Below are 23,731 nucleotides of genomic sequence, written 5' to 3'. Positions count from 1 at the left end.
AAAGATGGTGACCTTGGTGCCTCATCTAGTGCTGCTACTGATCTTGAACAAGATAAACCTGCTGATATGGATGTTCAACATGAAGATCCACCTGAAGATTATCAAGATGCTAGACCAAGTGTTGGTGCTGGAAATCAAGAAGAAAGGATGCAAACCATGTCTCCTTTTGAGAGACTCATGGTAAATAGACTTGATAGCTTTGTGGAGAATCAAAGGAATCTCCATGATCTCTGTGTCAGCAATTTCCAGAGGATTGATAACAGGTTTGACAGCATGGATGCACGTTTCATGACTCTAGATGAACAGATCGAGGCTGTACAGAACCAAATCTTTGATCTTCAATATGCTGATGATGATGAATGAAGAAAAACAACCGGTTGATGTATCGAAACAACCGATTGTTTTTTATGGTTGTATCAATTTCTCTTTTTGCTGCTTTTGATGTTTAATTCTGATGTATTCCAAACAATTATCTTGTTTTATCTCTTCTCTTTGTCTATTTGTGAAGACAAATAGGGGGAGATATATGCTGTATGTTGTGTTTAATTTCTATTTTTAATTGTTTTTCTGCAAAACAGTTTGGATGAGTGAAACCTTATAGGTTTTTTCTCTTATATTTGTTTGTTGAATATTATGATATTATGCTCTGTATTTCTATACTTGTTTCTATGCTAACCAAATATTAGAAGTCCTATGCTTTGTTTAAAACTGTGCTTTGCAGGAACTCCTTCAGATTCAATCAGGTACAACACAAGCATCAGGGATTTGTCTTCATCAAATAGGGGGAGATTGTTGAACCATGTGGTGTTCAAGCTTTGAAGAATCCAAACCCTTTGAAGGATGTTGAAGCCTTAGTTGTGCTTGCTGTTGTTGTGCTGTTTTAGTTAGGATCTGGGGTAGTTTGAGTGTTGTAATCCACTCCTTGATTGAATCCAAAGCATAGGCATTCTCAATCTTTTTGAAAGAAAAATGTTTTTCAAACTAAGTTAAAAACAACCGATTGTTTTGTCGAAACAACTAATTGTTTATACTTAGATGTTTGTAGAAAAGATTGAAAACTGTTTTTCAAATGGTTGAACTGTTAAAACCAAAACAACTGATTGATTCGAGGAAACAACCGATTGTTTGTTTTGGTACCATAACAGAAAAACCGTTTTATCTTTGACTGAGCTTTAAATGTTTTAATTGATTACGGTTCAGTCTTTAAATGTTTTGACCAATCCTTAAATGCAATAAATAGTTTGTTAAGATTTGATAACAAACAACATCTTTGATATATTCAGAAAAACATATTTGTGTTTTGTGAATAAAAGAATATAGATTTTGAGTTTTTCAAAGAGTTGAAATTGCTTAGAGATTGAGATTGATCAAAGTGTGTGGAATAGGATTTCGGCTTGTATTGATTTCAGATTATCTTCTGTAACAAGTGTAATCCTTGTACTCTGTTGAACAAGTTTCGTTTGTGTGTTTGCTGAGATATGTTGTGTGTTCTTGAGGGGATCAAGATCACCAATCTTAGTGTTGGTGTGTTGGCCAAGAAGAGTGTGTGTCTTGAGGGGATCAAGGTCACTTTCTTAGTTGTGGTGTAAGTGATCTAGGTGTGATTGCTTACTGGAATTCCTCAGAGGTTTCTGAGAAGACTGGATGTAACTCTGGGTTTGGAGTGAACCAGTATAAACATCTGTGTGCATTCTCTCTATCCTTAATCTCTTTAATTTCAGTTTGATATTTGTTTACTGGTATAAACAACCGATTGTTTTTGTAAAACAACCGATTGTTTTTCTGGTACTGCTATTTTTGCTTGCTATTTTGGCAAACTGGATTCCTTATCAATTATTTCTTGAGATAATTTCATTCTTGACTCAAAAGTTTATGAAAACCCTCTTTAAACAATTCACCCCCCTCTAGTTTAAAGCCATCCATTCTAACAGTCATCACATTACAATTAAGCATAGTCGCGAACTGCTGGATCGAACTTTGATCCAACCCCTGCCCGCCCAATCTGCTTTTTAAAAAATTCACCTTAAGCCCAAAAGCAAGTTCAAAACACAACAAGATCACCTTGATATTAAAGATACTTTTAGAGTTAGCTTCGCAAAAGAATAAAGTATCATCAGCATATTGCAACATGTTCACCTTCACTCTATCTCTCCCAACTCCTAGACTATCAATCAAATTCTTCTCTTCTGCCATCCTAGAGACTCCAGCCAACCCTTCTGCAACTAAAAGAAAGAGAAACGGAGCTAGCGGATCGCCTTGGCGTAGTCCCCTCCCAGGGATAAACTCCCTAGTTGGACTACCGTTAACAAGCACATAAACTAAAGCGGATTTTAAGCAACACTTTATCCACCGGATCCATCTATCGCAGAAACCCAACCTTTCTAGCATATAATAAATAAAATCACAGCTTACCGAGTTGTACGCCTTCTCATAATCGACTTTGAAGAACACACAACTTTTCCTCTTTCTTTTATATTCCTCCAGCACCTCATTAGCTACTAGTAAACTTTCCAACAGACCCCTACCTTCAAGAAAAGCCGACTGTCTCATATCAACAACTTTACTAATTACCTTTTCCAAACATAGAGACAACGCTTTTGAGATAATTTTATACAAACAACCAACTAACGAAATAGGTCTGAACTCACCGAGTTGCATATGATTTTCTACTTTCGGGACAAGACAGAGGAAAGAAGCATTTGAGCCTCTAGGCTAATGACTTTTTTCCGCAAAATCCTTCACAACTGACACCATATCCAACTTTATAAAATCCCAACAAAACTTTAAGAAACCAAAATTAAATCCATCAGTACCAGGACTTTTTGAACTTTCACAATTCCAAACCGCAACCTTTATTTCTTCTTCAGAGAAGTCACGAACCAACATCTCGTTATCAACTTCCGAGATAGAATTGAACCTTACATTGTCCAACCTAATCGCACAAGTTTCGTTCCTGGCAAACCTATCTTCAAAATAATCCCTGACCTTGTCCTTGATCACAACCTTATCCTCGCACCACCTTCCATCAACAAACAATCCATGCAGCTCGTTCCTTGTCCTTCTCCACTTTACTGACGAGTGAAAAAAATTTGTATTAAGGTCCCCTTGTTTCAACCACTTTTGTCTTGCTTTTTGAAAGATGACCGCCTCTTGCTTAAACATAATTGTAGTAAGTTCAACAGGGAGCAACCTTCTCTCCTCCCTTTCAGACTCTTCTAACCCCCTATTGTCATCCAGTGTATCTAACTTATTAATCCTTTTTTGCAACTCTTCACTAGCAAAATTAACGTCCCCGAAAACTTCTTTGTTCCAAACTTTTAGGTCAGCTTTAAGCTTTTTCAATTTTTCTTTGAAGATATAAATCCCACTTCCTTGAACATTGTAGCTAGCCCACTTCCTTGAACATTGTAGCTAGCCCACTTTAAACTCACAAAGTCTTTAAATCTACTGTCTTTTTGCCATACACCCAAACTCCTGAAAGGTCTTGGTCCCCAATCAACAAACACATCCTTAAGGACAACTGCACAATGGTCAAAAATAGATTTGTTAAGGACAAACTGTTTGCAACGAGGCCAGGCTTCGAGCCATTCCTTTGATACAAGAACCCTGTCAATCATACTCTTTACCAATCCGTTGGGTTTATACCAAGTAAACTTCCTGCCTACCAACGGGATGTCAACCAAATCTGATTTTTCAATAAACTCGTTAAAACCTTTTATTTCTCTAGAATAATCTGACACCGAGATCATACTCTTCCTCTCTTATTGCCGTCTAATAAAGTTAAAGTCTCCAATAACGCACCAGGCCTTTGAATGTTGATTCAACCTGTAACTATTAATCTCTTCCCAAACCTCTTTCTTCTCCCGTAAGGAACCCAAGCAGTATACATTTACTATTGTAACTTGTAACCCATTGCCAATCTTCCAACAACCCTCAATAATAGAGAAGTTCCTTCCATTAAAGACATTAGACACCTGAAATGACTTATTATTCCAGATTGTAAGGACCCCGCCAACACTATTATTCGCTTTGTTTTCGAACCAATCGATTTCATTATTCCCCCAAATAAGACAAACTTTCTCCCTACTAACCTCAACACATTTGTCTCTTGTAACAACACCATATCCGCCCTTTCCTTACTAATTAAGTCACTTAAATACTTTCTTTTCATGGTGCCTCCCAACCCTCTAACATTCAGATTAATTATTCTCATCAACAAACGTTCTTATCTCCTCCCTTGACTTCCTCACCTTGCTATCAACCCGAAACGTCAATGCTTGTAAACTACTAATAACCATGTCCTCTTGACCAGGGTGAAAATACCCTGCTTCTTTACCAACATTCCAGACATTAGAAGCTTCGTTCTTGCCATTTTTCCTCCAAAAAATTCTATTGCAGTTTTCAATTGCACTATCCGACGCGATAAGAGAATCATCCCTCACAAACGGTTGTTTAACCAAAAAAACTGTCTGATTTACCCTTATATCCACCAAATTACTGACATCGAAAGGGACATATGGAAAAATCGGCTTAACCACCTCTAATTCCGGATCCTTCCGCAAGGCCAGGGGTTGCGAACAGCTGATTGCATTCGCCTCCGAACAGCTGTTCTTTTCCACATCCTCCCAATCCTCCACATTTACTTGTTACTTAGCTTCCCCCCTCAAAACCCCTGCAACACCGTCCTGCTTCTCAAGGTTCGCGCACACTTCGTCACCCAGAGTGACATCAACCGCCGATAGACCAGTGAACACTCTTCCATAGGTTCGATAAGGTCCAATTTTAATACCCTTATCATCTTTCTTCACACCAGAATGTTCTCTCTCACTCAAAACAAAAGTAGACCCATATGAATTTCTCCCCCACCTCGAGCAGCCCACGTGGCCCAAAAGAATTCCAGAACACGAAAAATCTTCTTTCACCTCTTGCCATGTGTTTGGCACACACATATCTACCATTAAATGTTTTTCTTTAATGCTAGGTAGTTGAGGTATTAACTCCTCATTAGAATCTAAATAATTGGTAGTTAAAACTTTCGTAGCTAATTAAATACTAATTTAGAAATTATTTAACAATAATAAAAACTAATTTAGTAATAATTTTTTTTTATAGTCTATAAAATAATTTCTAATTTAGTCACTATAACAACTAATTTTTTTGTCTCTAAAATTGGTTTCTATTTTATGATCTTTTTGTAATTTATATTAATTAAATATATAATTTATTGGTAATATTTAGGTAAATTTAAATATAATAATTTTTCTTTATTAATGTTAATAATTTTTTTGATATTATTGACGAAATATTTTAGTATTTTTTAATGTTGTTAACAAATTTTTATATAAACATAATTCTTCTTCTCCAACATTCCTCATGGGGTTGGTGAAAAGGACATGGTTAAGGTTTTTCAAAAATGGGCAAGGGTGAAGGACGTTTTTATCTCAAGAAGACTCAACAAATGGAGGAGGAGGTTCTGTTTTGTGAGTTTCTTTGGTGTAAGAGATGAAGGGCGCCTGGAGAGAGAGCTAGACCAGATTTATATTGGAAGTATGAAGCTGTACGTGAACATTCCGAAATATAGGAGATACCAGTATGGTCCAAAACAGGAGGAACAGAGGGCGTTGAGGGAGCTGTTAAGAGAAAGTCAGAAGATAGAAAGGAAGCGCTATACGAAGGAAGATGAGATTGTTAGGAAATATGGAGGTAAGGAGATTTGGGTGGAGAAGAGTAGGAATAGATCCTACACCGAAGCTGTTACAGGTGAATCCCAAGATTTTTGGAAGGGCTTGGCTTTTAAAACACAACAACTTTCTCTACCTTGGATGGAAAGAAGCGTTGTAGGGACCCTCGGTGATGGAATGGACTTTGGCAAGTTGGGAGAGGAGCTTGTGAAGGGAGGGATGACAATGGTAAGGGCGAGATTCTTGGGTGACAACCTTGTTCTGATCACCCCAAGAGAGGGGGAGGCTATGGAGGTCATTATGAAGAATAATAAAGAGTGGTTTGACTCTGTGTTTACTGGTGTTAAACCTTGGTCGGTAAACAGTGGTGCAAGCCACAAATCTGTCTGGGTGAAATGCTATGGGTTGCCATTACCATTTTGGAATAGGGATTGTTTCTCCAAAGTGGTTGGAGAGATTTCCGCGGCGACCAAGTTGGTTTCCATCGACAACTATACGTTAACCTGGGAGGTCCTGGAATACGCAAGGTTGAAAGTCCGCGTTCAGAATTTTGGTAGTGTCAGGATGGCGAGAAGAGTGCGGACTAATAAACATGTGTGCAGTATTTTCATTGAAGAGGAGGCCATTGGCTACGAAGGACGAGGGTGCAATGACAATCTTTATGTTGACGATTCCACTGATAGTGTGTCCTCCTCGGAAACCTACGTAGAAGATACAGATTTCTCTGAGAAGAATGGTGAGGAGAAGGGCAGGTGTAGGGTCGGGGATGAATGCTGGCCAGACGGGGGGGAAGGCGGGAGAAAGGACGGGGGTGACGGTGAACAGTACATGCCAAAGTCAAATATCCGCTTCGAGGGCTCTACCTCAAAAAGCAAAGGCTGTCAGGCCAAAGGTGATTCTTCTTCCACGAATGAAGAAAGATTGGGTCAGAAGGCAAATGTATGTGTCAGTCTACCTGCCCTAGACTATGATAGGGCTCGCTATAGCAATCCTAATCTAGCTGACTTGGCTAAAGTGGTGGTTGACATAGAGTGTTTGAGTAACCAAAAGGTCATTTATGAGGCTTTGGGCCGTGTCTGTAAGAGCGAGGCCCAGTTGCAAGGCGGTGGGCCCCATGGCTCATCCCAAAAGAACGAAGGATATGAGGGGTTAGTGATCCAGTCAACAATAGAGGGTCTTGAGACAGGGGAATCACATAGTGACGGTGGTAAAACGATACGAAGGTAGTTAGAGGGATCGGAAGTGAGTGATAGTATAGAAGCATGGCAGGCACATAGCGAAAGCTTAGGATCTAAAATTGCAAATGAAACACAATACGGTGTGAGTAGGGAGGAAGGTGGGCAGCAAAAATACATCGTGTTGTGTTAGATATTATTAGATATAATTAGATATTATTTGATATTATGAGATATTATAGATATTGTTAGATATTTCATATTTGTGTAATGGGCTTAGCCCATATGTTTCTTTTTCCTATATAAACATAACCCTATGTGTTCAATATACACAAGGGATTTACCATATTCTTTCTTTTCCTTTAATATGGTATCAGAGCATAAGGTTAGGGTTTAGTGTTTAGGGTTCAATTTTTATTGGTGAACCCACTATTCACTGGAATATTCCAGCCACCACCCCACTGTCTCGCCGGACCTTCGCCGGAGCCGCTGCCGGACCCTCGCCGAAATCTCGCCGGAGTCGTCGTCGGAGCCTCCGCTGGAGACGTTGTCGGAATCGCTGTCGGAGCCTTCATCTTTGTTGCTCCCGCCAATTAACCGGTGACTGGATTTGTCCTTATCTTCTATGGCTTCTTCCGCTTCCGCTGCCACTATGGCTTCTTCCGCTGCGGCTACCACTGTGGCTTCTTCTGCAGTCATTATGCCGGATTCATCTATTTATACTAATTACGTCAATGTTCATCTTTCCATTGAAAAATTGGATGGAACCAATTATGACACTTGGGCATCAAATATTAAATTATGGCTTAAGAGTCAAGGTTATGTTGATCATCTTACTCGTCCTAACTTGTTGAAAATGAGGTTGTCCGTTGGTCGAAAATTGATGCTCAATTATGCATTGCTATCAAATCAACCATTCACTCATCTTTAAAACAAATTTTTCGTACCTATGAGACATGTTCAGAAGTTTGGGAACAAGCAAAATTATTATACACCAATGATACTCAACGTCTTTATGGTGTGTGTCAAAATCTTCTCACAATTGTTGCTCCCAAACGTCTTGATGGTACAATGGCAGAATATCTAGGTAAACTTCATGCTCTTCTTCATGATTTTAATGAGTTATTACCTCCTGCCTCTACTCCTTCTCAAGAACTAGAACAAAGATCCAAGTTCTTCATGTTATTGGGTTTACATGGTCTTCCTGATGATTATTCTCACGTTCGTGATCAAATTTTGGGATCTCCTATTGTGCCCAATTTTACTTCCACTTGTTCTACCCTTTTGCGCATGCCAGGTAAACACACCGCTGATATAACGTCTCATGTTGATGACTCTTCTGCTTTAGTGTCTCAGCATAATGATCGTACTCGCCCTCACAAGCCGGGCAAAGGGCGTCACAAGTGTGACCATTGTGGCAAACTTGGCCACAAAATTGACAGATGTTATGCCTTACATGGTCGTCCTCCTAGATCTGTTGCGGTTGCTCAAATTGCCCCTGTGCAACCTTCTACCATGGACCATACTTCAATTGATACCCCAGGCCAGCCTGCTATTTTCAATGAATTTCTTAAATGGTATGAGGATCGTCAGAACCCTAGTTCCACGGCTTTTGTTGCACATTCAGGTACATCTTTTGTTGGCCTCACTCACTCCACTTCCCATGGCCCTTGGGTTCTAGATTCAGGTGCCACTGATCACATTACTGGTAATAAATCTTTTTCTCTTCCCTATCTACTACGGGTTATTTAACCTTCAGTTACCATGACCAATGGATATAGGGTACCATCACATGGTGTTGGTACTATTAATCTTTTTTCATCTTTATCTATTGATAATGTTCTTTATGTCCCTGGGTCTCCATTTAACTTATTATCCATTAGTCGTCTCACTCGTTCCCTTGACTGTGTTATTTCTTTTACCAAAGATTTTGTTACTTTACAGGACCGGAGTTCGGGACGGATGATTGGCACCGGATGTGAGTCTCATGGACTTTATCAACTACAGATCTCTGCACATGTTGGCGCAATTATGGATTCTCCATCTCTCATTCATGCTCGGTTTTCTATATTTCAAATATTTATTGATGATTATTCAAGATGTACTTGGGCATTTTTAATGAAAAACCATTCTGAGTTGTTTTCTATATTTCAAATATTTTACAATGAAATTAAAAATCAATTTGGAATTTCCATCCGAATTTTGCGCAATGATAATGGACGTGAGTATCTTTCTCATTCTTTTAAAAATTTTATGGCTTCTCATGGTATTCTTCATCAAACTTCATGTGCTTATACACCTCAACAAAATGGGGTAGCTGAGCGCAAGAATAGACATCTTGTTGAAACAACTCGTACTATTTTAATCCATGGTGATGTTCCTCAGCGTTTTTGGGGTGATGCCCGTGCATGTTATCTCATTAATCGCATGCCATCTTCAATTTTAGATAACAAAATTCCTCATTCTATTTTATTTCCACATGACCCTCTCCACTCTTTACCTCCCAAAGTTTTTGGGTCCACATGTTTTGTTCATAATTTTAGTCCCGGTCTTGATAAATTATCTCCTAAGTCACACAAATGTGTCTTTTTAGGGTTCACTAGATCACAAAAAGGATATAAATGTTTCTCACCGTCTTTAAACCATTATTTTATTTCAGCAGATGTCACCTTCAGTGAATCTTCCCTTTACTTTAAGTCTTGTCTTTCTCCTTCAATTTCTTCATCTAATCAAGTTAATATTCCTCTTGTTGTGCCTAGTGCACCTAACAATTCACCACCGCCGCCAACTCTTTAGGTGTATAGTCGTCGTCAACCGTCTCATCGTCCATCAACAAACTCTATTCTGGTGCCAACACCTCAACCCCCTCCGGCTCCTATAGTTGAACCTCCGACTGTTGAACCTGATCTTCCTATTGCTATCCGTAAAGGTATACGTTCTACTCGTAATCCCTCTCCACATTATACTGCTTTGAGTTACCATAGACTATCTCAACCGTTTTATACCTACCTTTTGTCTATTTCTTCTGTATCCATTCCAAAATCTGTAGGTGATGCTTTAGCTCATCCTGGTTGGCGTCAGGCCATGCTTGATGAAATGAATGCGCTTCAGAATAATGGAACTTGGGAACTTGTTCCTTTACCATCTAGGAAATCTGTTGTTGGTTGCAGGTGGATTTTTGCTATCAAAGTTGGTCCTGATGGTACTATTGATCGTCTCAAAGCTCGTCTTGTGGCTAAGGGTTATACCAAAATTTTTGGTTTAGACTATGGTGATACTTTTTCTCCAGTAGCAAAGATGGACTCTGTTTGCTTATTCATAGTTATGGTTGCTCTTCAATAATGGCCTCTTTATCAACTGGATGTTAAAAATGCTTTTCTTAATGGGGATTTGCAGGAAGAAATTTATATGGAGCAACCTCCCAGTTTTGTTGCTCAGGGGGAGTCTTCTGGATTGGTATGTCGTCTTCGCAAATCCTTATATGGCCTCAAGCAGTCTCCTAGGGCTTGGTTTGGAAAATTTAGCAATGTTGTTCAACAATTTGGTATGACTCGCAGTGAAGGAGATCATTCAGTTTTTTATCGTCACTCGAGTGCTAGGTGTATCTATCTTGTAGTATATGTTGATGACATTGTTCTTACAGGCAGTGATCACCATGGCATCTCACAAGTAAAACAACACCTTTGTCAACACTTTCAGACCAAAGATCTTGGCAAACTCAGATATTTCTTGGGGATTGAGGTAGCACAATCCAATACTGGTATTGTTATCTCTCAAAGAAAATACGCATTAGATATTTTGGAGGAAATTGGGTTGATGAATTCGAAATCTGTTGATACTCCCATGGATCCCAACGTCAAGCTTCTACCCAATCAGGGGGAGCCTCTTTCAGATCCTGAGAAGTACAGGAGATTAGTTGGAAGATTGAACTATCTCACTGTTACTCGTCCTGATATTTCCTTTGCAGTCAGTGTGGTGAGTCAATTTCTTAATTCTCCATGTGAAGATCATTGGAATGCAGTCATTCGTATAGTGAAGTACATTAAAGGCTCTCCTGGAAAAGGTTTGTTATATGGTCATAATAACCATACTAAAGTCGTTTGTTATTCAGATGCTGATTGGGCAGGATCTCCATTTAATAGAAGGTCAACTTCTGGTTATGGTGTCTCCATTGGTGATAACTTGATCTCTTGGAAGAGCAAGAAACAAAGTGTTGTGGCAAGATCTAGTGCAGAAGCAGAATATAGAGCTATGGCCTCGGCTACTTGTGAGCTTATTTGGCTTAAACAGTTACTTAAAAAATTGCAATTTGGAGAGGTTACTCAAATGACACTGATATGTGATAATCAGGCTGCTCTTCGTATTAGCTCAAATCCAGTTTTTCATGAAAGGACAAAACATATTGAGATTGATTGTCATTTCATTCGAGAAAAGATTATATCAGGAGATATCAAGACTGAGTTTGTTAATTCAAATAATCAATTAGCAGACATTTTTACTAAACCCTTACGAGGACCTAGGATTGATTACACTTGTAACAAGCTGGGTACATATGATCTATATGCACCAGCTTGAGGGGGAGTGTTAGATATAATTAGATATAATTAGATATTATGAGATATTATAGATATTGTTAGATATCTCATATTTATGTAATGGGCTTAGCCCATATGTTTCTTTTTCCTATATAAACATAACCCTATGTGTTCAATATACACAAGGGATTTACCCTATTCTTTCTTTTCATTTAACATCTTGCAAGGAGGTAGCGAAGATGAAGAAGCTGCAGGAGTTATGGAACCAGCGGCGTGGATTCCTATCCTGGTAGGCGCGACGACGGAGTTACCGAGAGAAGCAAATCCAGCTCTCCACTGCGTCGTTGCAAGAAGAAAGGTCTATCGGAATTGGGAGACTTATGCTCTTTTCCGAGGTGGTCTGGAAGGCGCAAAGCAAGAATCCCTCAAGCAGGGGTAATGGTTCACAATAGAGACGATTCGTCATCATCTTCAATTTCATATAGAAACATCAATATCTGTAATTCCCGTCTAGTTGAACCTGTAAATCTTGCGGGACCATCCAAGTTATGGAAAGTGGGAAAGCAAGTTGGGATCATGTGTCGAGGGGATGAAGAGGAGGTTGTAAAAGAATATGGGAGTATGGAAGACCGTGATTCAGAGTTTGCATCGTGCTCTAAGGTGGGTATTAAGAACTTGTCTTAATGATAGTAGTGAAGTTAAATATTAGAGGTGTGGGGGGAAGTACTAAAGCTAGGTATTTGAGACATGTAATAGCTTGTGAGGGTGCGAAATTTGTTTGTCTGTAAGAAATTAAAGCCAAGGTGTTCACGGCAGCAATATGCTATTCCCTGTGGGGGGATAACAAAGTGGGTTGGCTTCATCATGAAGGCGACAATGGTAATGGTAGTTTGTTGTCTATGTGGTATGAAGAAGCTTTTAGCTATGTGAGCCATGTCATGGCAAAGGGCTTCATTGCAGTCTTCGATAACCATGTTAAATCCAATACCAGATGTGTAGTGGTTAATGTTTACGCAACCTGCACTTTGAGTGAGAAGAAGATCCTTTGGGAGGAGTTGTCAAAATTTAAATCGGCATCTCAAGTCTTGGTCTGGTGCTTGTGTGGTGATTTTAATGCCATTAGAAACCGGAACGAAAGGAAAGGTGTAAGGGAGAGGGTCAGTCAATCAGGTGAGATCAATGGGTTCAACAGCTTCATCGATACCAACTCTCTCTTTGAACTGCCTTTAGTAGGAAATATTTTCACCTGGTTTAAGTCTAATGGATCGACAAGGAGCAAATTAGACAGAGTTCTTGTCTCGGAAGAGTGGATGGAGATTTGGCCTATGTGTAAACAGTATGTGCAACGAAGGGAAGTCTCGGACCACTGTGCAATAGTGGTAAAGTCTGTGGATAAGGATTGGGGGCCCAAACCCTTCCGATCTATTGATGCGTGGTTCATGGAGAAGGGGTTTCATGAGATGGTGAAGAATAAATGGTTATCATACTCTGTGCAGGGGAATGCTATTACAAAGATCAAGGAGAAATTGAAGTTTTTGAAGGGTGATCTGAAAGTCTGGAATAGGGATGAGTTCGACAACATCCAAACAAGTAAGAAGAGGATTTTGCAGGAATTGGAGGACTTATATTGTCAAGATTGCATTACTGACCTTGGGGAAAATGATAGACTGAAGAGGTTTGAGTTGGTAAGTCATTTGAAGGAAACTGAAAAGAAGCTAGACTCCCTCATTTGTCAAAAAGCTAGAGCAAAATGGTTCAAGTATGGAGATTCGTGTACTAAATTTTTTCACTCATCGTTGAGGTGGAGAAGACTTAGAAATGAGGTTAAGGGAGTTGAGGTTGTTGGCATCTGGTGTGAGGAACCTTGTACAATGCGTTAAGAAGCCAAGAAACTCTTTGAAAACAGATTTACAACTACGAAGGACTTTGGTGTTAGACTTGACAAGGTAGATTTTAAGTCCCTATCCAGTGAGGATAATATGTCCTTAACAGCTGCCTTCTCTGAGGAAGAAATAAGAGATGTGGTGTGGTTCTGTGATGGTTCAAAGAGTCCAGGAACAAATGGTTTCAACATGAACTTTATCAAGAAAAGCTGGGACTTTCTAAAAGACGACATAGTAGCAGCGGAGACCATCTTTCATGAAAATGGGTTTATTCCAAAGGGTTGTAAGGCCTCTTTTGTAGCACTTATACCCAAGGTAAAGGATCCTGTTTTGCTTGAGCAATATAGACCTATCTCCCTAGTAGGTGCTATGTACAAGATACTTTCGAAAGTGTTGGCGGGTAGGATGAAGAAAGTTCTCAATTCTGTGATTGACGACTGCCAATCGACTTTTCTCAAGAATAGAGGGATTCTTGACAGTTTGCTCATGGCTAACGAGGTGGTAGAGGATCTAAGGAGGGGTGGGAAGAGTGGTTTGTGCTTTAAGGTGGATTTTGAAAAAGCTTACGACTCAGTCAGATGGGAGTTCCTATATGAAATGTTAAATAGGATGGGTTCGATAACAGATGGGTTATGTGGATCAAAGGATGCCTGGAGAGTGCAACGGTGTTTGTGCTTGTCAATGGTAGCCCTACAGAGGAATTCAAGCCGTTGAGAGGGTTAAGGCAGGGCGATCCTCTAACTCATTTTTGGTTTATTGTGGTTGCGGAAGGGCTCGTTGGGCTAGTAAGGCAAGCGGTGAAGGCAAATCTCCTATCTGGTCTAAAAATAGGAAGAAAAGAGGTAGAACTTAGCATCCTTCAGTTTGCTGATTACACCCTGTTTTTATGTCAGGACTCCTTCAACAACATAATCACCTTGAAGTCTATACTCAAGGGGTTTGAGATAGCCTCAAGGTTGAAGATTAACTTCCACAAGTCAAAGTTAGCAGGTATAAACGTGTTGAAAAGTAATTTGGATTGTTATGCAAAAAGACTCTGAACTGTGGCCAGATGGGTGTACCTTTCAACTATCTAGGCTTAGAAGTGCGGGGTAATCCGAGGAAGAAAAAGATCAGGGAACTAATCCTGAATAAACTAAAGTCAAAGCTTAGTGTGTGGAAAGGGAGATTTCTTTCAATGGTAGGAAGATTGTGTTTAATCAAATCTGTTTTATCCGCTATGCCGCTCTACTACCTGTCCCTCTTCAAATCCCCGGATGTGGTCTGTAAAAGCATTATTAGTATCCAAAGGAGGTTCCTATGGGGGTGGGGAAAAGAGAAGATGTTAATATCATGGATTAGCTGGAAAGACTTGTGCAAAACAAAAGAGGAAGGTGGGTTGGGAATCAGAGGAAATCCGGAAGTTTAATTATGCACTCATGGCTAAGTGGAAATGGCGTTATAGCTCTAATGAGAAAGGAAGGTGGAAGGAAGTGCTGGAATCGAAGTATGGTCTGGATATTAACAATGGTTCTTTGCCTGTCAAATATCAGTCTTGGTGGTGGAGGGATTTGACGAGTATCTGTAGGGAGGGAGGAGGAGACGGGTAGCTCCAAGATAAAGTTGGCTGGAAAATAGGGAGTGGAGATAAAATTTGTTTCTGGGAGGATGTGTGGGTAGGAAATTCAAAGTTAAAAATCTTGTTCCTGAGATTGTTCTCCTTGTCGTTAAATCAAGGCCACAAGGTGGAAGAAGTAGGAGGATGAGAAGGTTCGGTGTGGAGGTGGACCTTAAGTTGGAGGAGAGGTAGATTTGAGTGGGAAACCTTAATGGAAGCTGAGCTGGAAGTCCTCATCTCCAGGGTCAAAGTGATGAAGGATGAAAAGGATGCCCTCGCGTGGAGAAGTGAAGCTACTGGGTGCTTCACAGTGAGTTCTGCGTATGAGTGCCTAGTCAAGACGGTTAGGGGCCCTCAAATTGAAGTGTTCAAATACCTTTGGAAGGCGAAGACGTTCCCCAATGTTATGTTCACAGCCTGGAGGGTGCTGCTGAACAGAATCCCAACAAGGCTTTGCTTGAGAATGAGAGAGGTTTTACTGGACACCACTATATGTGCTCTATGTGAGATCAAGGAGGAGTCCTGCCAACATCTCTTCCTCGAGTGTAAGGTTGCTTGCTGTGTATGGAACCTATGCCTTAGATGGATTGGAATTCTTTTCGTCCAACATAATGATGTTAAGAACCACTTTGAAAGCTTTATTTTGACCCAGGGTAGTAATAAACAAAATCTGATTTGAAAAGGGGTATGGTCTACCATTGTCTGGTGCTTGTGGAAGCATAGGAATTCAGTAGTGTTTAACCAAGGTGTTGTAGATGAGGAAGAAGTGTTCCAAAAGGCCCAGCTAAAATCATGGTTATGGTTAAAGCATAAGGGGAATAAGTTTACCTACTCTTTTTTTGATTGGGTGTTGAACCCAATGATATGCATTAGTAGCTACAAGTAGAATCTGTGATGCTATGGAATGGCTGAAGGCTTTCGGTTGGCGGTGGAACAGAGGAAAGGAAGGGGGGGTAGCTTGCTGGTGAATCTACACACTGTGTAAATGGTGGTAGTGGGCATAGCAGATGGTTGGTACTAGAGCAGGGTCTGCTGGAACTCCATGTGCTGCAGATTGGCATGCTCCCGCTGATCCTGGTGGCTTCCCTGGTATGCTTTTGCTGGTGGTAGGAGTTGAGGTCTAGCGGAAGGTGTTTATTAACGTGTTGGGTCTGGATAGCAAACCTCATTTGCCCCCCTTTTTCTGTTAAATAATAAGCTTGTGATGGTCCATGTCTTTGTTGTTCTAACATCTGTTTGGCGGGTTGCATGAACCTGAACATGAGGAGTTGTAGTACGGCTCCTGAATGAGGACTGATAGTTGTCGTTTTGCTGTCAAATTAATATGATTCTAGCGTAGACTTGTCTAACACTAGAAAGATGATAGTATAATTGTGGACAAATGTCCCCAAGTCGTCTCCCAACGAATCCAATAGTAAAATCAGTTGATCAGGGTTTAAAATCTATCTGCAAGCAATAAAAGTTAGCAATAACAATAAAGATAAAAATGGGGTTTGAGATAGTTGTGCAGAAAATATAAAAGAGGTTAAAATAACAAATAAAAAGCAGTTGATCCCAAGTTCTTCCACCATTGAATTCTTCTCAGGCTCTCTAAAGATTATTCTTTTCTCAATCCTCAGCAGAGCTAGACTAGATTGAACATGCGCCAAACCTAATTCAACTGAAGCTCACCAGTAAAGCATGTGTCTACCGGTTTAATCAATACCCACTTTGTTCCATGCGTATACTCCATGGGAATGCTTATCTCCTCTCCTTTGAATCATGCGCCCAAGAAATTAATTAGAACAATGTGAACTAACTAAGAAACCAAAGTTTAAGATAAGGAAGACTCTCAATCATGCGTTCAAGTACAACCTCTCACAAAAACCAGTTTTCCAGGAGATTAGACAATAAAAACAACTGCTATAGAGAATTAAAAATCGAAACTTTTATTGAACAAAACCTCATAACTCAGTGGGGAATTACAAAAGAATCAACCAAAAAGGTTTAGCCTTCCATGCGGAGGCAAAACAAAAGAATTACTAAGAAGAAAATAAACTAAGAAAACCCTATGAAGCTCTCCCTTTTCTCCTTGATGCTTGTGTCCTTTTATAGGCTTTTATGCTCCAAGGATCTTGAGAGAATATTGTAGTTTATATTTTGTTAACCGTTTCCAAGTTTCTATCTTTCCAGAATTCTTATATTTTGCAGAAGATTTGCTTCCAATTCTGTTTCTGAGATATTGTAGATTTTATTTTCTCTTTCTTCTCCTCAGAATTTATTTCCTATTTTGGCTCAAGAAGCAACTTGAACTTTTGCATATTTGGCCCATTCACAAAGGTAGATGCTTCCTCCGGATAATTTACTCTAAAAACACAAAATTAACAATAATAATAGTTAAGGCCCAAATAAACCCAATTATAAGAATATTAATTAAAACAATGGATTTATTTATTATTATAGTCCAATAATCTATGAATAAGGCTAGTGAGTGTGAATAAATATATGCTCATCAAGGATCTTGTAGGTGTTGTTTTGAAGAGCCGTCGTCAGGGGAAGTTTATGGAATCAAGTAGTTTGTTGTTGTCCTCCTACAATGGTCACGGGTGTGTATATGTTGGAGTAGTGTGTAAGCACCTCAAGTAAAGGTTCAATGAAGCTATTATTGGTTCTGAGGTGGATATTGAATGGGTGAATCATACTTTTATGATTTTGGGCTCTGGTAGGCAATGCAGTTGTTAGTGTACACAACCAGGACTACAAGTATTCCCATGGCATGCTTGGGTAAGTTAAGCTGATGGCATGCTGGTTTTAGTACTCAAGGGTGAAGCCAATGTCAATTAGGAGTTGTTGCACGACACTGAAGAATGTAAACAAGATGATGGAGGTTGCTTATCTCCTCAGTGTGCTTTGGTGGTATTGAAGTTGCAGTTTGCATCTCCTATAGCAACTTGTTTGCCGGTGCAGGGTTTTGTATATGCAGCAAATATCTCATATCCTTTTCATTCTTAAGAGTTTTCTCATTTTTGAGTGTTCTAATTATGTAGTATGGATTACGTTAAAGGGTTGGGATACCCCTTTGTATCTCTCTAAATTTAATTTCATTTTCTACTGATAAAAAAAATAAAAAATAAAATTTAATTATATTTATTATAAATAATACATATTAAATCATAATAATATTAATTATTATGATTATTATATTTATTAAATATAATACATCGTAAAAAAGAATGATAATAGTTACTAATTATTATTATTATTCAATATAATACATAGTAAAAATTAATGATAATGTCTTTTAATTATATTTATTAAATATATAATTTATTGGTAATATTGGTAAATTTAAATATTAAATATAATAATTTTTCTTTATAAATGTTACTCAAATGTTTTTTTTAATATACAGTATTTATTTTGGCATTTTATTAACATGTTTCTTATGAAAATTAAATATTTGTTTTATCATATATACTAGTTAATAAATAAATAATTTTTATTAGAGGAATCAGATAGTAAAATTTCCTTAACTAATATGTCCTTTTAACTTTTATTAAAATTCTTTCTATCAAATAAAATAGTAAATGGAAGGTGACTTCTTAATATATTATTAAATGATTACAAATATTTATTCCTATACATAAAAAAAATTATAAGGTGTCAAAAAGGTTCAGAATTTTTAATAAAATATTAAGTTTTCTGATGATCTCGATTTTAAATTAAATTTTAATACTTATCTTTAGTTTTAATCCAAATAAATTACACTAATATTTATAGTATAGATATAAAAGCAATATGTTTATTAAAAGAATAATATTTTTTTATTAAAATTATTTCAGTAAAGACTTTTGTTGTTGTTATTAAGCTGTGCGAAGAACTTAGAGTCATATTTAGTACTATTTAATTGTATTATTTTGAAAGTAACTTTATGTTTAAATCCTAACAATTTTTCTTTTTATAGACATGGACATTTCATAAACTTACCTAACAATTATAACGTGTTTCTTGAATTATTATGTGAAACAAGGACATTTCATAAACTTATCTAAATAAAAGCAATATTTTTTTGTTTTGAAATAATTTTACCAAAGTAATCTCATTATCACAACTTTTGTTTTTGCTTTGTTAGTGTTTTATGGATAAAGTTTAAAGTTCATACCATACAAGTTTTAAAATATTGTTACTCTCCTTAAAAGACAGCATTTATAAATTAATGATTATATAGATCTTGAGCATTTAATTTTGTTTTTCCAATTACATAATGAAGAATCTATTTAAACCCTATATAAATCCTTTCACAAATAATCCAAAATAGTGTTATTCCTGAATTTGTTAAAAATGCAAAGGTTAATCACCTGTATCTTGATTCTAGGTTTTATTTCAGCCACATTCAACAATGCTGAAACCCAAGTAAAATATTTTAATGTGATGGATTTTGGAGCTCATGGTGATGGCACAAGTGATGATTCAAATGTATTTCCCTTTTTACTTTCTTACTCTCTCTATCTCACTTCATATATATCTCTTGCTTTCTTCATTCTTTCTTTTACTTCACCTTAATTATTTAAATAAGTAAATCCCATATCTTTAAAATATATGGTTTACTTTTAAAATTGATCTTTCGTAGTATATAAGTGGGTGCAAACCTCAACCTCATGAGCTGGTTTTACGGGGTTGAGTTAGACTTAAAGTTCACTTCGTAATATATTCTAATCGACTTTATAATATACAAGTTTATGGTTGGATGGTCTTGATACTATTGACAAGTATATATTTTTCCCACATGCTATTATTTTATGTTTTTTTTTATTGTATAAGGATTAAGACATCTTTGATTTTTTTTTTAATTTTATTTATTTATTGCTGATAAAAAATAATAATGTTTGTAAAATGAATGGAAGAATTGATTTTTTTTTCAACAATCTTTGAATGTATTTGAAGTTGATTGTAATATTTTTTTTTGTTTCTAACCATGAAGTGATCCTTAACCATGTGTGTTCTAATTGATTGTAGGCAATTGCAAAAGCATGGCAAGGTGTGTGTGGAGAGCAAGGGCCAGCAAGTCTACTTATACCTTCAAGCAAAATATTTTTGGTGAAAAGATTAAACATAAGTGGTCCATGCAAGACCCCAAATGTTTGCATTAAGGTATGACTAACCAACAATATCTGATAACATCATTATAAAGTGTTTCAATACAAAAATGAATTTTTTTCATTTGAAAATGATGATTTTTTAGTATCACAATTCTCATATATAATCAAAATATGTTTAGTTAATACATTATTTTAAGAGTGTTGGCATATGCTTTATGAATCACATAAATTATTCATCACATTTAATTTTTTTTACTAGATATCCAAATTATTTTCATTGATTGAAATATTTATTGTATATACATCATTTATTCAACTAGAGTAAAAGTTCAAAAAAATAATTATTTATCAATACTAAAAATTAATAAATATGAAGTATTTCAAATATTTCAACTCTAGTACAACACTTTAATTATCTAAAAATCTTAAATTTATTCTCTAACTTTCTAACAAGAAATTCAAAATTACTTTAACTCTTTATTATTTTTAACTCGTGAGAAAGAAACCAACTCAAACAAACCATTTTTCCATGAGAAAAATCTATCCAATTTCCAAATATAGATTTCTTGATAGTTTTATACTAAAATACTCCTAAAATGTATTATTTGTATTTATTTAATTTTTTTTGTCGATAAAAAATTATCTACATGATGATGAAAGTCTGATAGTTTTCTTCTTTTTTTTAGTTTTGTATTTGTCTCCAAATTTGTTGCAGTTTGAAGGGAAAATAGTAGCTCCATCTATGAATGAATGGGTAGGTGATTCTTTTAGTTGGATTCAGATATTTAATGTAAATGGTCTAACAATTAATGCTGATGGAGGAAGCATTGATGACAATGGTTCTACTTGGTGGGAGAAATGCAGAAAATGCAAAAGACCAACAGTATGTAAAGTTTTCACTTGGGTTCTTATGAACAAGGTTACAGTTTTTTTGTTAATCTCAATGCATTGTTAGTGAAAATTTTGATATGAATGTGATGCAGTCCTTGCGTTTCAATGGTTGCAATGGTCTTACTGTGAAATCTCTGAGTATGAGTAACAGCCCTGGAGCTCACATATCTGTAAATGGCTTGGATGGTGCACTCTTCTCTCAGATCAATATCAATTCTCCTCCAGATAGCCCTAACACTGATGGCTTTGACATTGTTGGTTCCAAAAATGTAGCAATTGAAGATTCCACTCTTGCAACAGGTAAACTAAGAAGAACAACAACATGCTTCTAAACACTTTACTTGCAGTTTTAAGATGATAACATGGAGAAAATGCTTAAAATATAGATGACAAACAAATATCTTATTCAGGGTTTTTGCATTTTTTTTCATAAATTATGATTTTTGAATAATTTCTTTTGCAAAAATAGTTGTACATTATCGAAACTATTTTAGAGTGGTGTACGATTTCAATTGTGTTGTTTTACGTTGAAATTATATGATTTATGTATGACTTTCACTCTACAATTATCTAAATGGTTTTTTTTACTAGAAATAAAAAAAAAAATATGAACCATTTCAGGAGTGATAAGTTTTTATACAAAATTGTACTTTATCTTCCTCCTACCAAGAGATGCCTACCATACTAACAAAGCCACACAGCCAAATAAAATAAAAATTCTCAAACAAGGCATCTAGAAACTAGCCTCATACAAGCCAAATGGGTCCAAACACCAACTAGAATAAGAGAACAAAGCAAAATGAGATTTTGAAGAAATCCAAGACCAAACCTTTACTTGAACCATTGCGAACATTTCAGACGCGCCAGCAATGCCCCTTTTAAATATGACATTGTTCTTGTGCTTTCAGATTTCACTCACTACTCCAACCCAAATATCATTAACCGGACCTGAAACATTGCACATACAAAATTTGACACAAGATTATTGTAAAACACAAGTGACACACCAAGCCACCCAAAACAATGACTCCAAAATTATCTAAATAGTATACAACTTATCATTTTTATAAATAAAAAATCATCAAAAGTTGTAATTTGTAAAAAAAATTACATTATTTTCATGAAAAAAAACTTTTTTAGGGCATAATAAAATTTGAGTGTGCATTTTAAACTAATTAGTGTGTGAAACATTATATTTGACCTTGTCTTACTAAGCAGGTGATGATTGTATTGCCATCAATGGTGGTTGTTCTTATATCAATGCCACTAGACTTGTTTGCGAAGGAGGCCATGGAATAAGGTTTGTATAAAAATTTATCATATAGTTTATGCATGTTAAATTGCACTTAAAAATTCATGTATGAATGAAGTTAAATATCTGATGGAACTGTGTGCATGAGATCTAATGAAACATGTCTGAATAACTCAGCATTGGAAGCCTTGGTAGAAATCAATCTCATGAGACAGTTGAAGAGGTACATGTATGGAATTGCAGCTTCATTGACACTACAAATGGTGCAAGAATCAAGACATGGCCGGTGAGTAACTCATATATAATGCTTCTATATGATCCTTAAGAACAAATACAATTCACTAATCAGTTAATATAATACAAAAATACATAATTTGAAAATGAAAATGAGAACACAAAATAGGGTAGAACAAAGTACAAAAATCACACACAAAATTCACTCTGATTAGATTATAATTAGTCTACGTCTTTGTTATGATAATTTATGAGATTTATAATTTGAAATTTTTCTCTAAATCCTCCTAGTGAAATTCTCAACTTTTATATTAAAGAGCAACTCTCTAATTCAAGTTTTAAAGTAGAAGACACAAAATAAGCGTCTTACAACTTTCTACTAAAGATGTTTCTCACACAAACCAAACACGTGTATAGTGGTTCAATTTCAAAATAACATAAAACACTAACAATTATAGAAAATTTGAATAGAAGGACTAGACGATCCAAAATAACAATTATTCAACATACACTAATATCCATTTAGACGATGATACCCATCGGATGGTCTTGAACCACTGGACAGTCTCAAATAGTTTAACACATCTAAATAGTATAAGAAAACTTGAACTTATGAACCACTCTATTGTTAACTTTCATTAGGATATATTTAATTCATCTTTCAATGTCTCATGATACCAATTTAATTATTATATATCTTTATATTCTCTAATTTGATGCAGGGTGGATCAGGCTATGCAAGAAAAATCACGTATGAGGAAATCATACTAGAAGATGTTCAAAATTCAATTATTATAGACCAATTCTATGGCATTAAAACTCCAAATGAAGTGCCAAATAAAGTGGTATACTTTTGAATTTGCATTCACATTACTATTTCAAACGTGATTTCAACAATTTTTCATCATGACTTGGTAATCGTGATTTGAAATATGTTTGGAAACAGGAAGATGCGGTGAAGGTGAGTGAAGTGACTTTCAGAGGGTTCAAGGGCACTTCTGCCAGTGCCAAGGCAATTAACTTTAATTGTAGCCCATCTGGTTGTTTCAACATTACATTGGATCAAATTTTCATTGTCCCTTCAAAATCAATCAAAATAGCCTATGCCTTTTGCAAGAATATGGTTAATAGGACGTTTGTAGACACTATTCCAAAAGTATCTTGTGTATAAACACTACAAAAAAAATCATGAAAAAGAAACGAATTTTAGAGACTAAAAATAATTAGTCATTATAACAACTAATTATTTTTTATCTCTAAAATTGAGTCTTATTTCATGATTTTCTTGAAAGTGTATAATGGAATGGAAATTTAGCTTTTGTTAGATACTCCCTATATTTATGGCATTTTGTCAGAAGAAATATAAAGATATATTGTGAATTTAGTGTGTTTTTTTATTTATTTA

At 36.5% G+C, this 23,731-nt stretch overlaps 2 protein-coding genes across 2 annotated transcripts; both read left to right on the top strand.

Moving 5' to 3' along the window:
* The first annotated feature begins 15,082 nt into the window (after nucleotides 1-15,082).
* LOC150024192 (uncharacterized) lies at nucleotides 15,083-17,638 on the top strand. Its single transcript, XM_090296048.1, has 3 exons — nucleotides 15,083-15,421; nucleotides 15,879-15,960; nucleotides 17,577-17,638. Exons 1-3 carry the CDS (start codon nucleotides 15,083-15,085, stop codon nucleotides 17,636-17,638), a joined length of 483 nt encoding a protein of 160 aa, XP_090152174.1.
* Nucleotides 17,639-19,191: 1,553 nt separating this feature from the next.
* On the top strand, nucleotides 19,192-23,497 carry LOC150024191 (putative polygalacturonase At3g15720). Its single transcript, XM_090296047.1, has 8 exons — nucleotides 19,192-19,326; nucleotides 19,867-20,001; nucleotides 20,665-20,832; nucleotides 20,933-21,140; nucleotides 22,059-22,140; nucleotides 22,270-22,378; nucleotides 23,049-23,156; nucleotides 23,273-23,497. The coding sequence occupies exons 1-8, from the start codon at nucleotides 19,192-19,194 to the stop codon at nucleotides 23,495-23,497; spliced, it is 1,170 nt and encodes a 389-aa protein (XP_090152173.1).
* The last annotated feature ends 234 nt before the right edge of the window (nucleotides 23,498-23,731 follow it).

The sequence above is a fragment of the Phaseolus vulgaris genome, chromosome 10, assembly GCF_051622355.1.
Source record: "Phaseolus vulgaris cultivar YP4 chromosome 10, ASM5162235v1, whole genome shotgun sequence".
NCBI lineage: Eukaryota > Viridiplantae > Streptophyta > Magnoliopsida > Fabales > Fabaceae > Phaseolus > Phaseolus vulgaris.
The sequence above is the reverse complement of the archived record's forward strand: the minus strand, read 5'-3'. Positions and strand labels throughout refer to the sequence as shown.

Coding starts and splice junctions, on each gene's coding strand:
- LOC150024192 (XM_090296048.1), top strand. CDS start 15,083: ATGGAAGCTGAGCTGGAAGTCCTCATCTCCAGGGTCAAAGTGATGAAG. Junction 15,422..15,878: donor ATCTCTTCCTCGAGTGTAAG/GTTGCTTGCTGT, acceptor TGGGCATAGCAG/ATGGTTGGTACTAGAGCAGG. Junction 15,961..17,576: donor TGATCCTGGTGGCTTCCCTG/GTATGCTTTTGC, acceptor GGGCTCTGGTAG/GCAATGCAGTTGTTAGTGTA.
- LOC150024191 (XM_090296047.1), top strand. CDS start 19,192: ATGCAAAGGTTAATCACCTGTATCTTGATTCTAGGTTTTATTTCAGCC. Junction 19,327..19,866: donor GCACAAGTGATGATTCAAAT/GTATTTCCCTTT, acceptor AATTGATTGTAG/GCAATTGCAAAAGCATGGCA. Junction 22,141..22,269: donor GAAGGAGGCCATGGAATAAG/GTTTGTATAAAA, acceptor TGAATAACTCAG/CATTGGAAGCCTTGGTAGAA.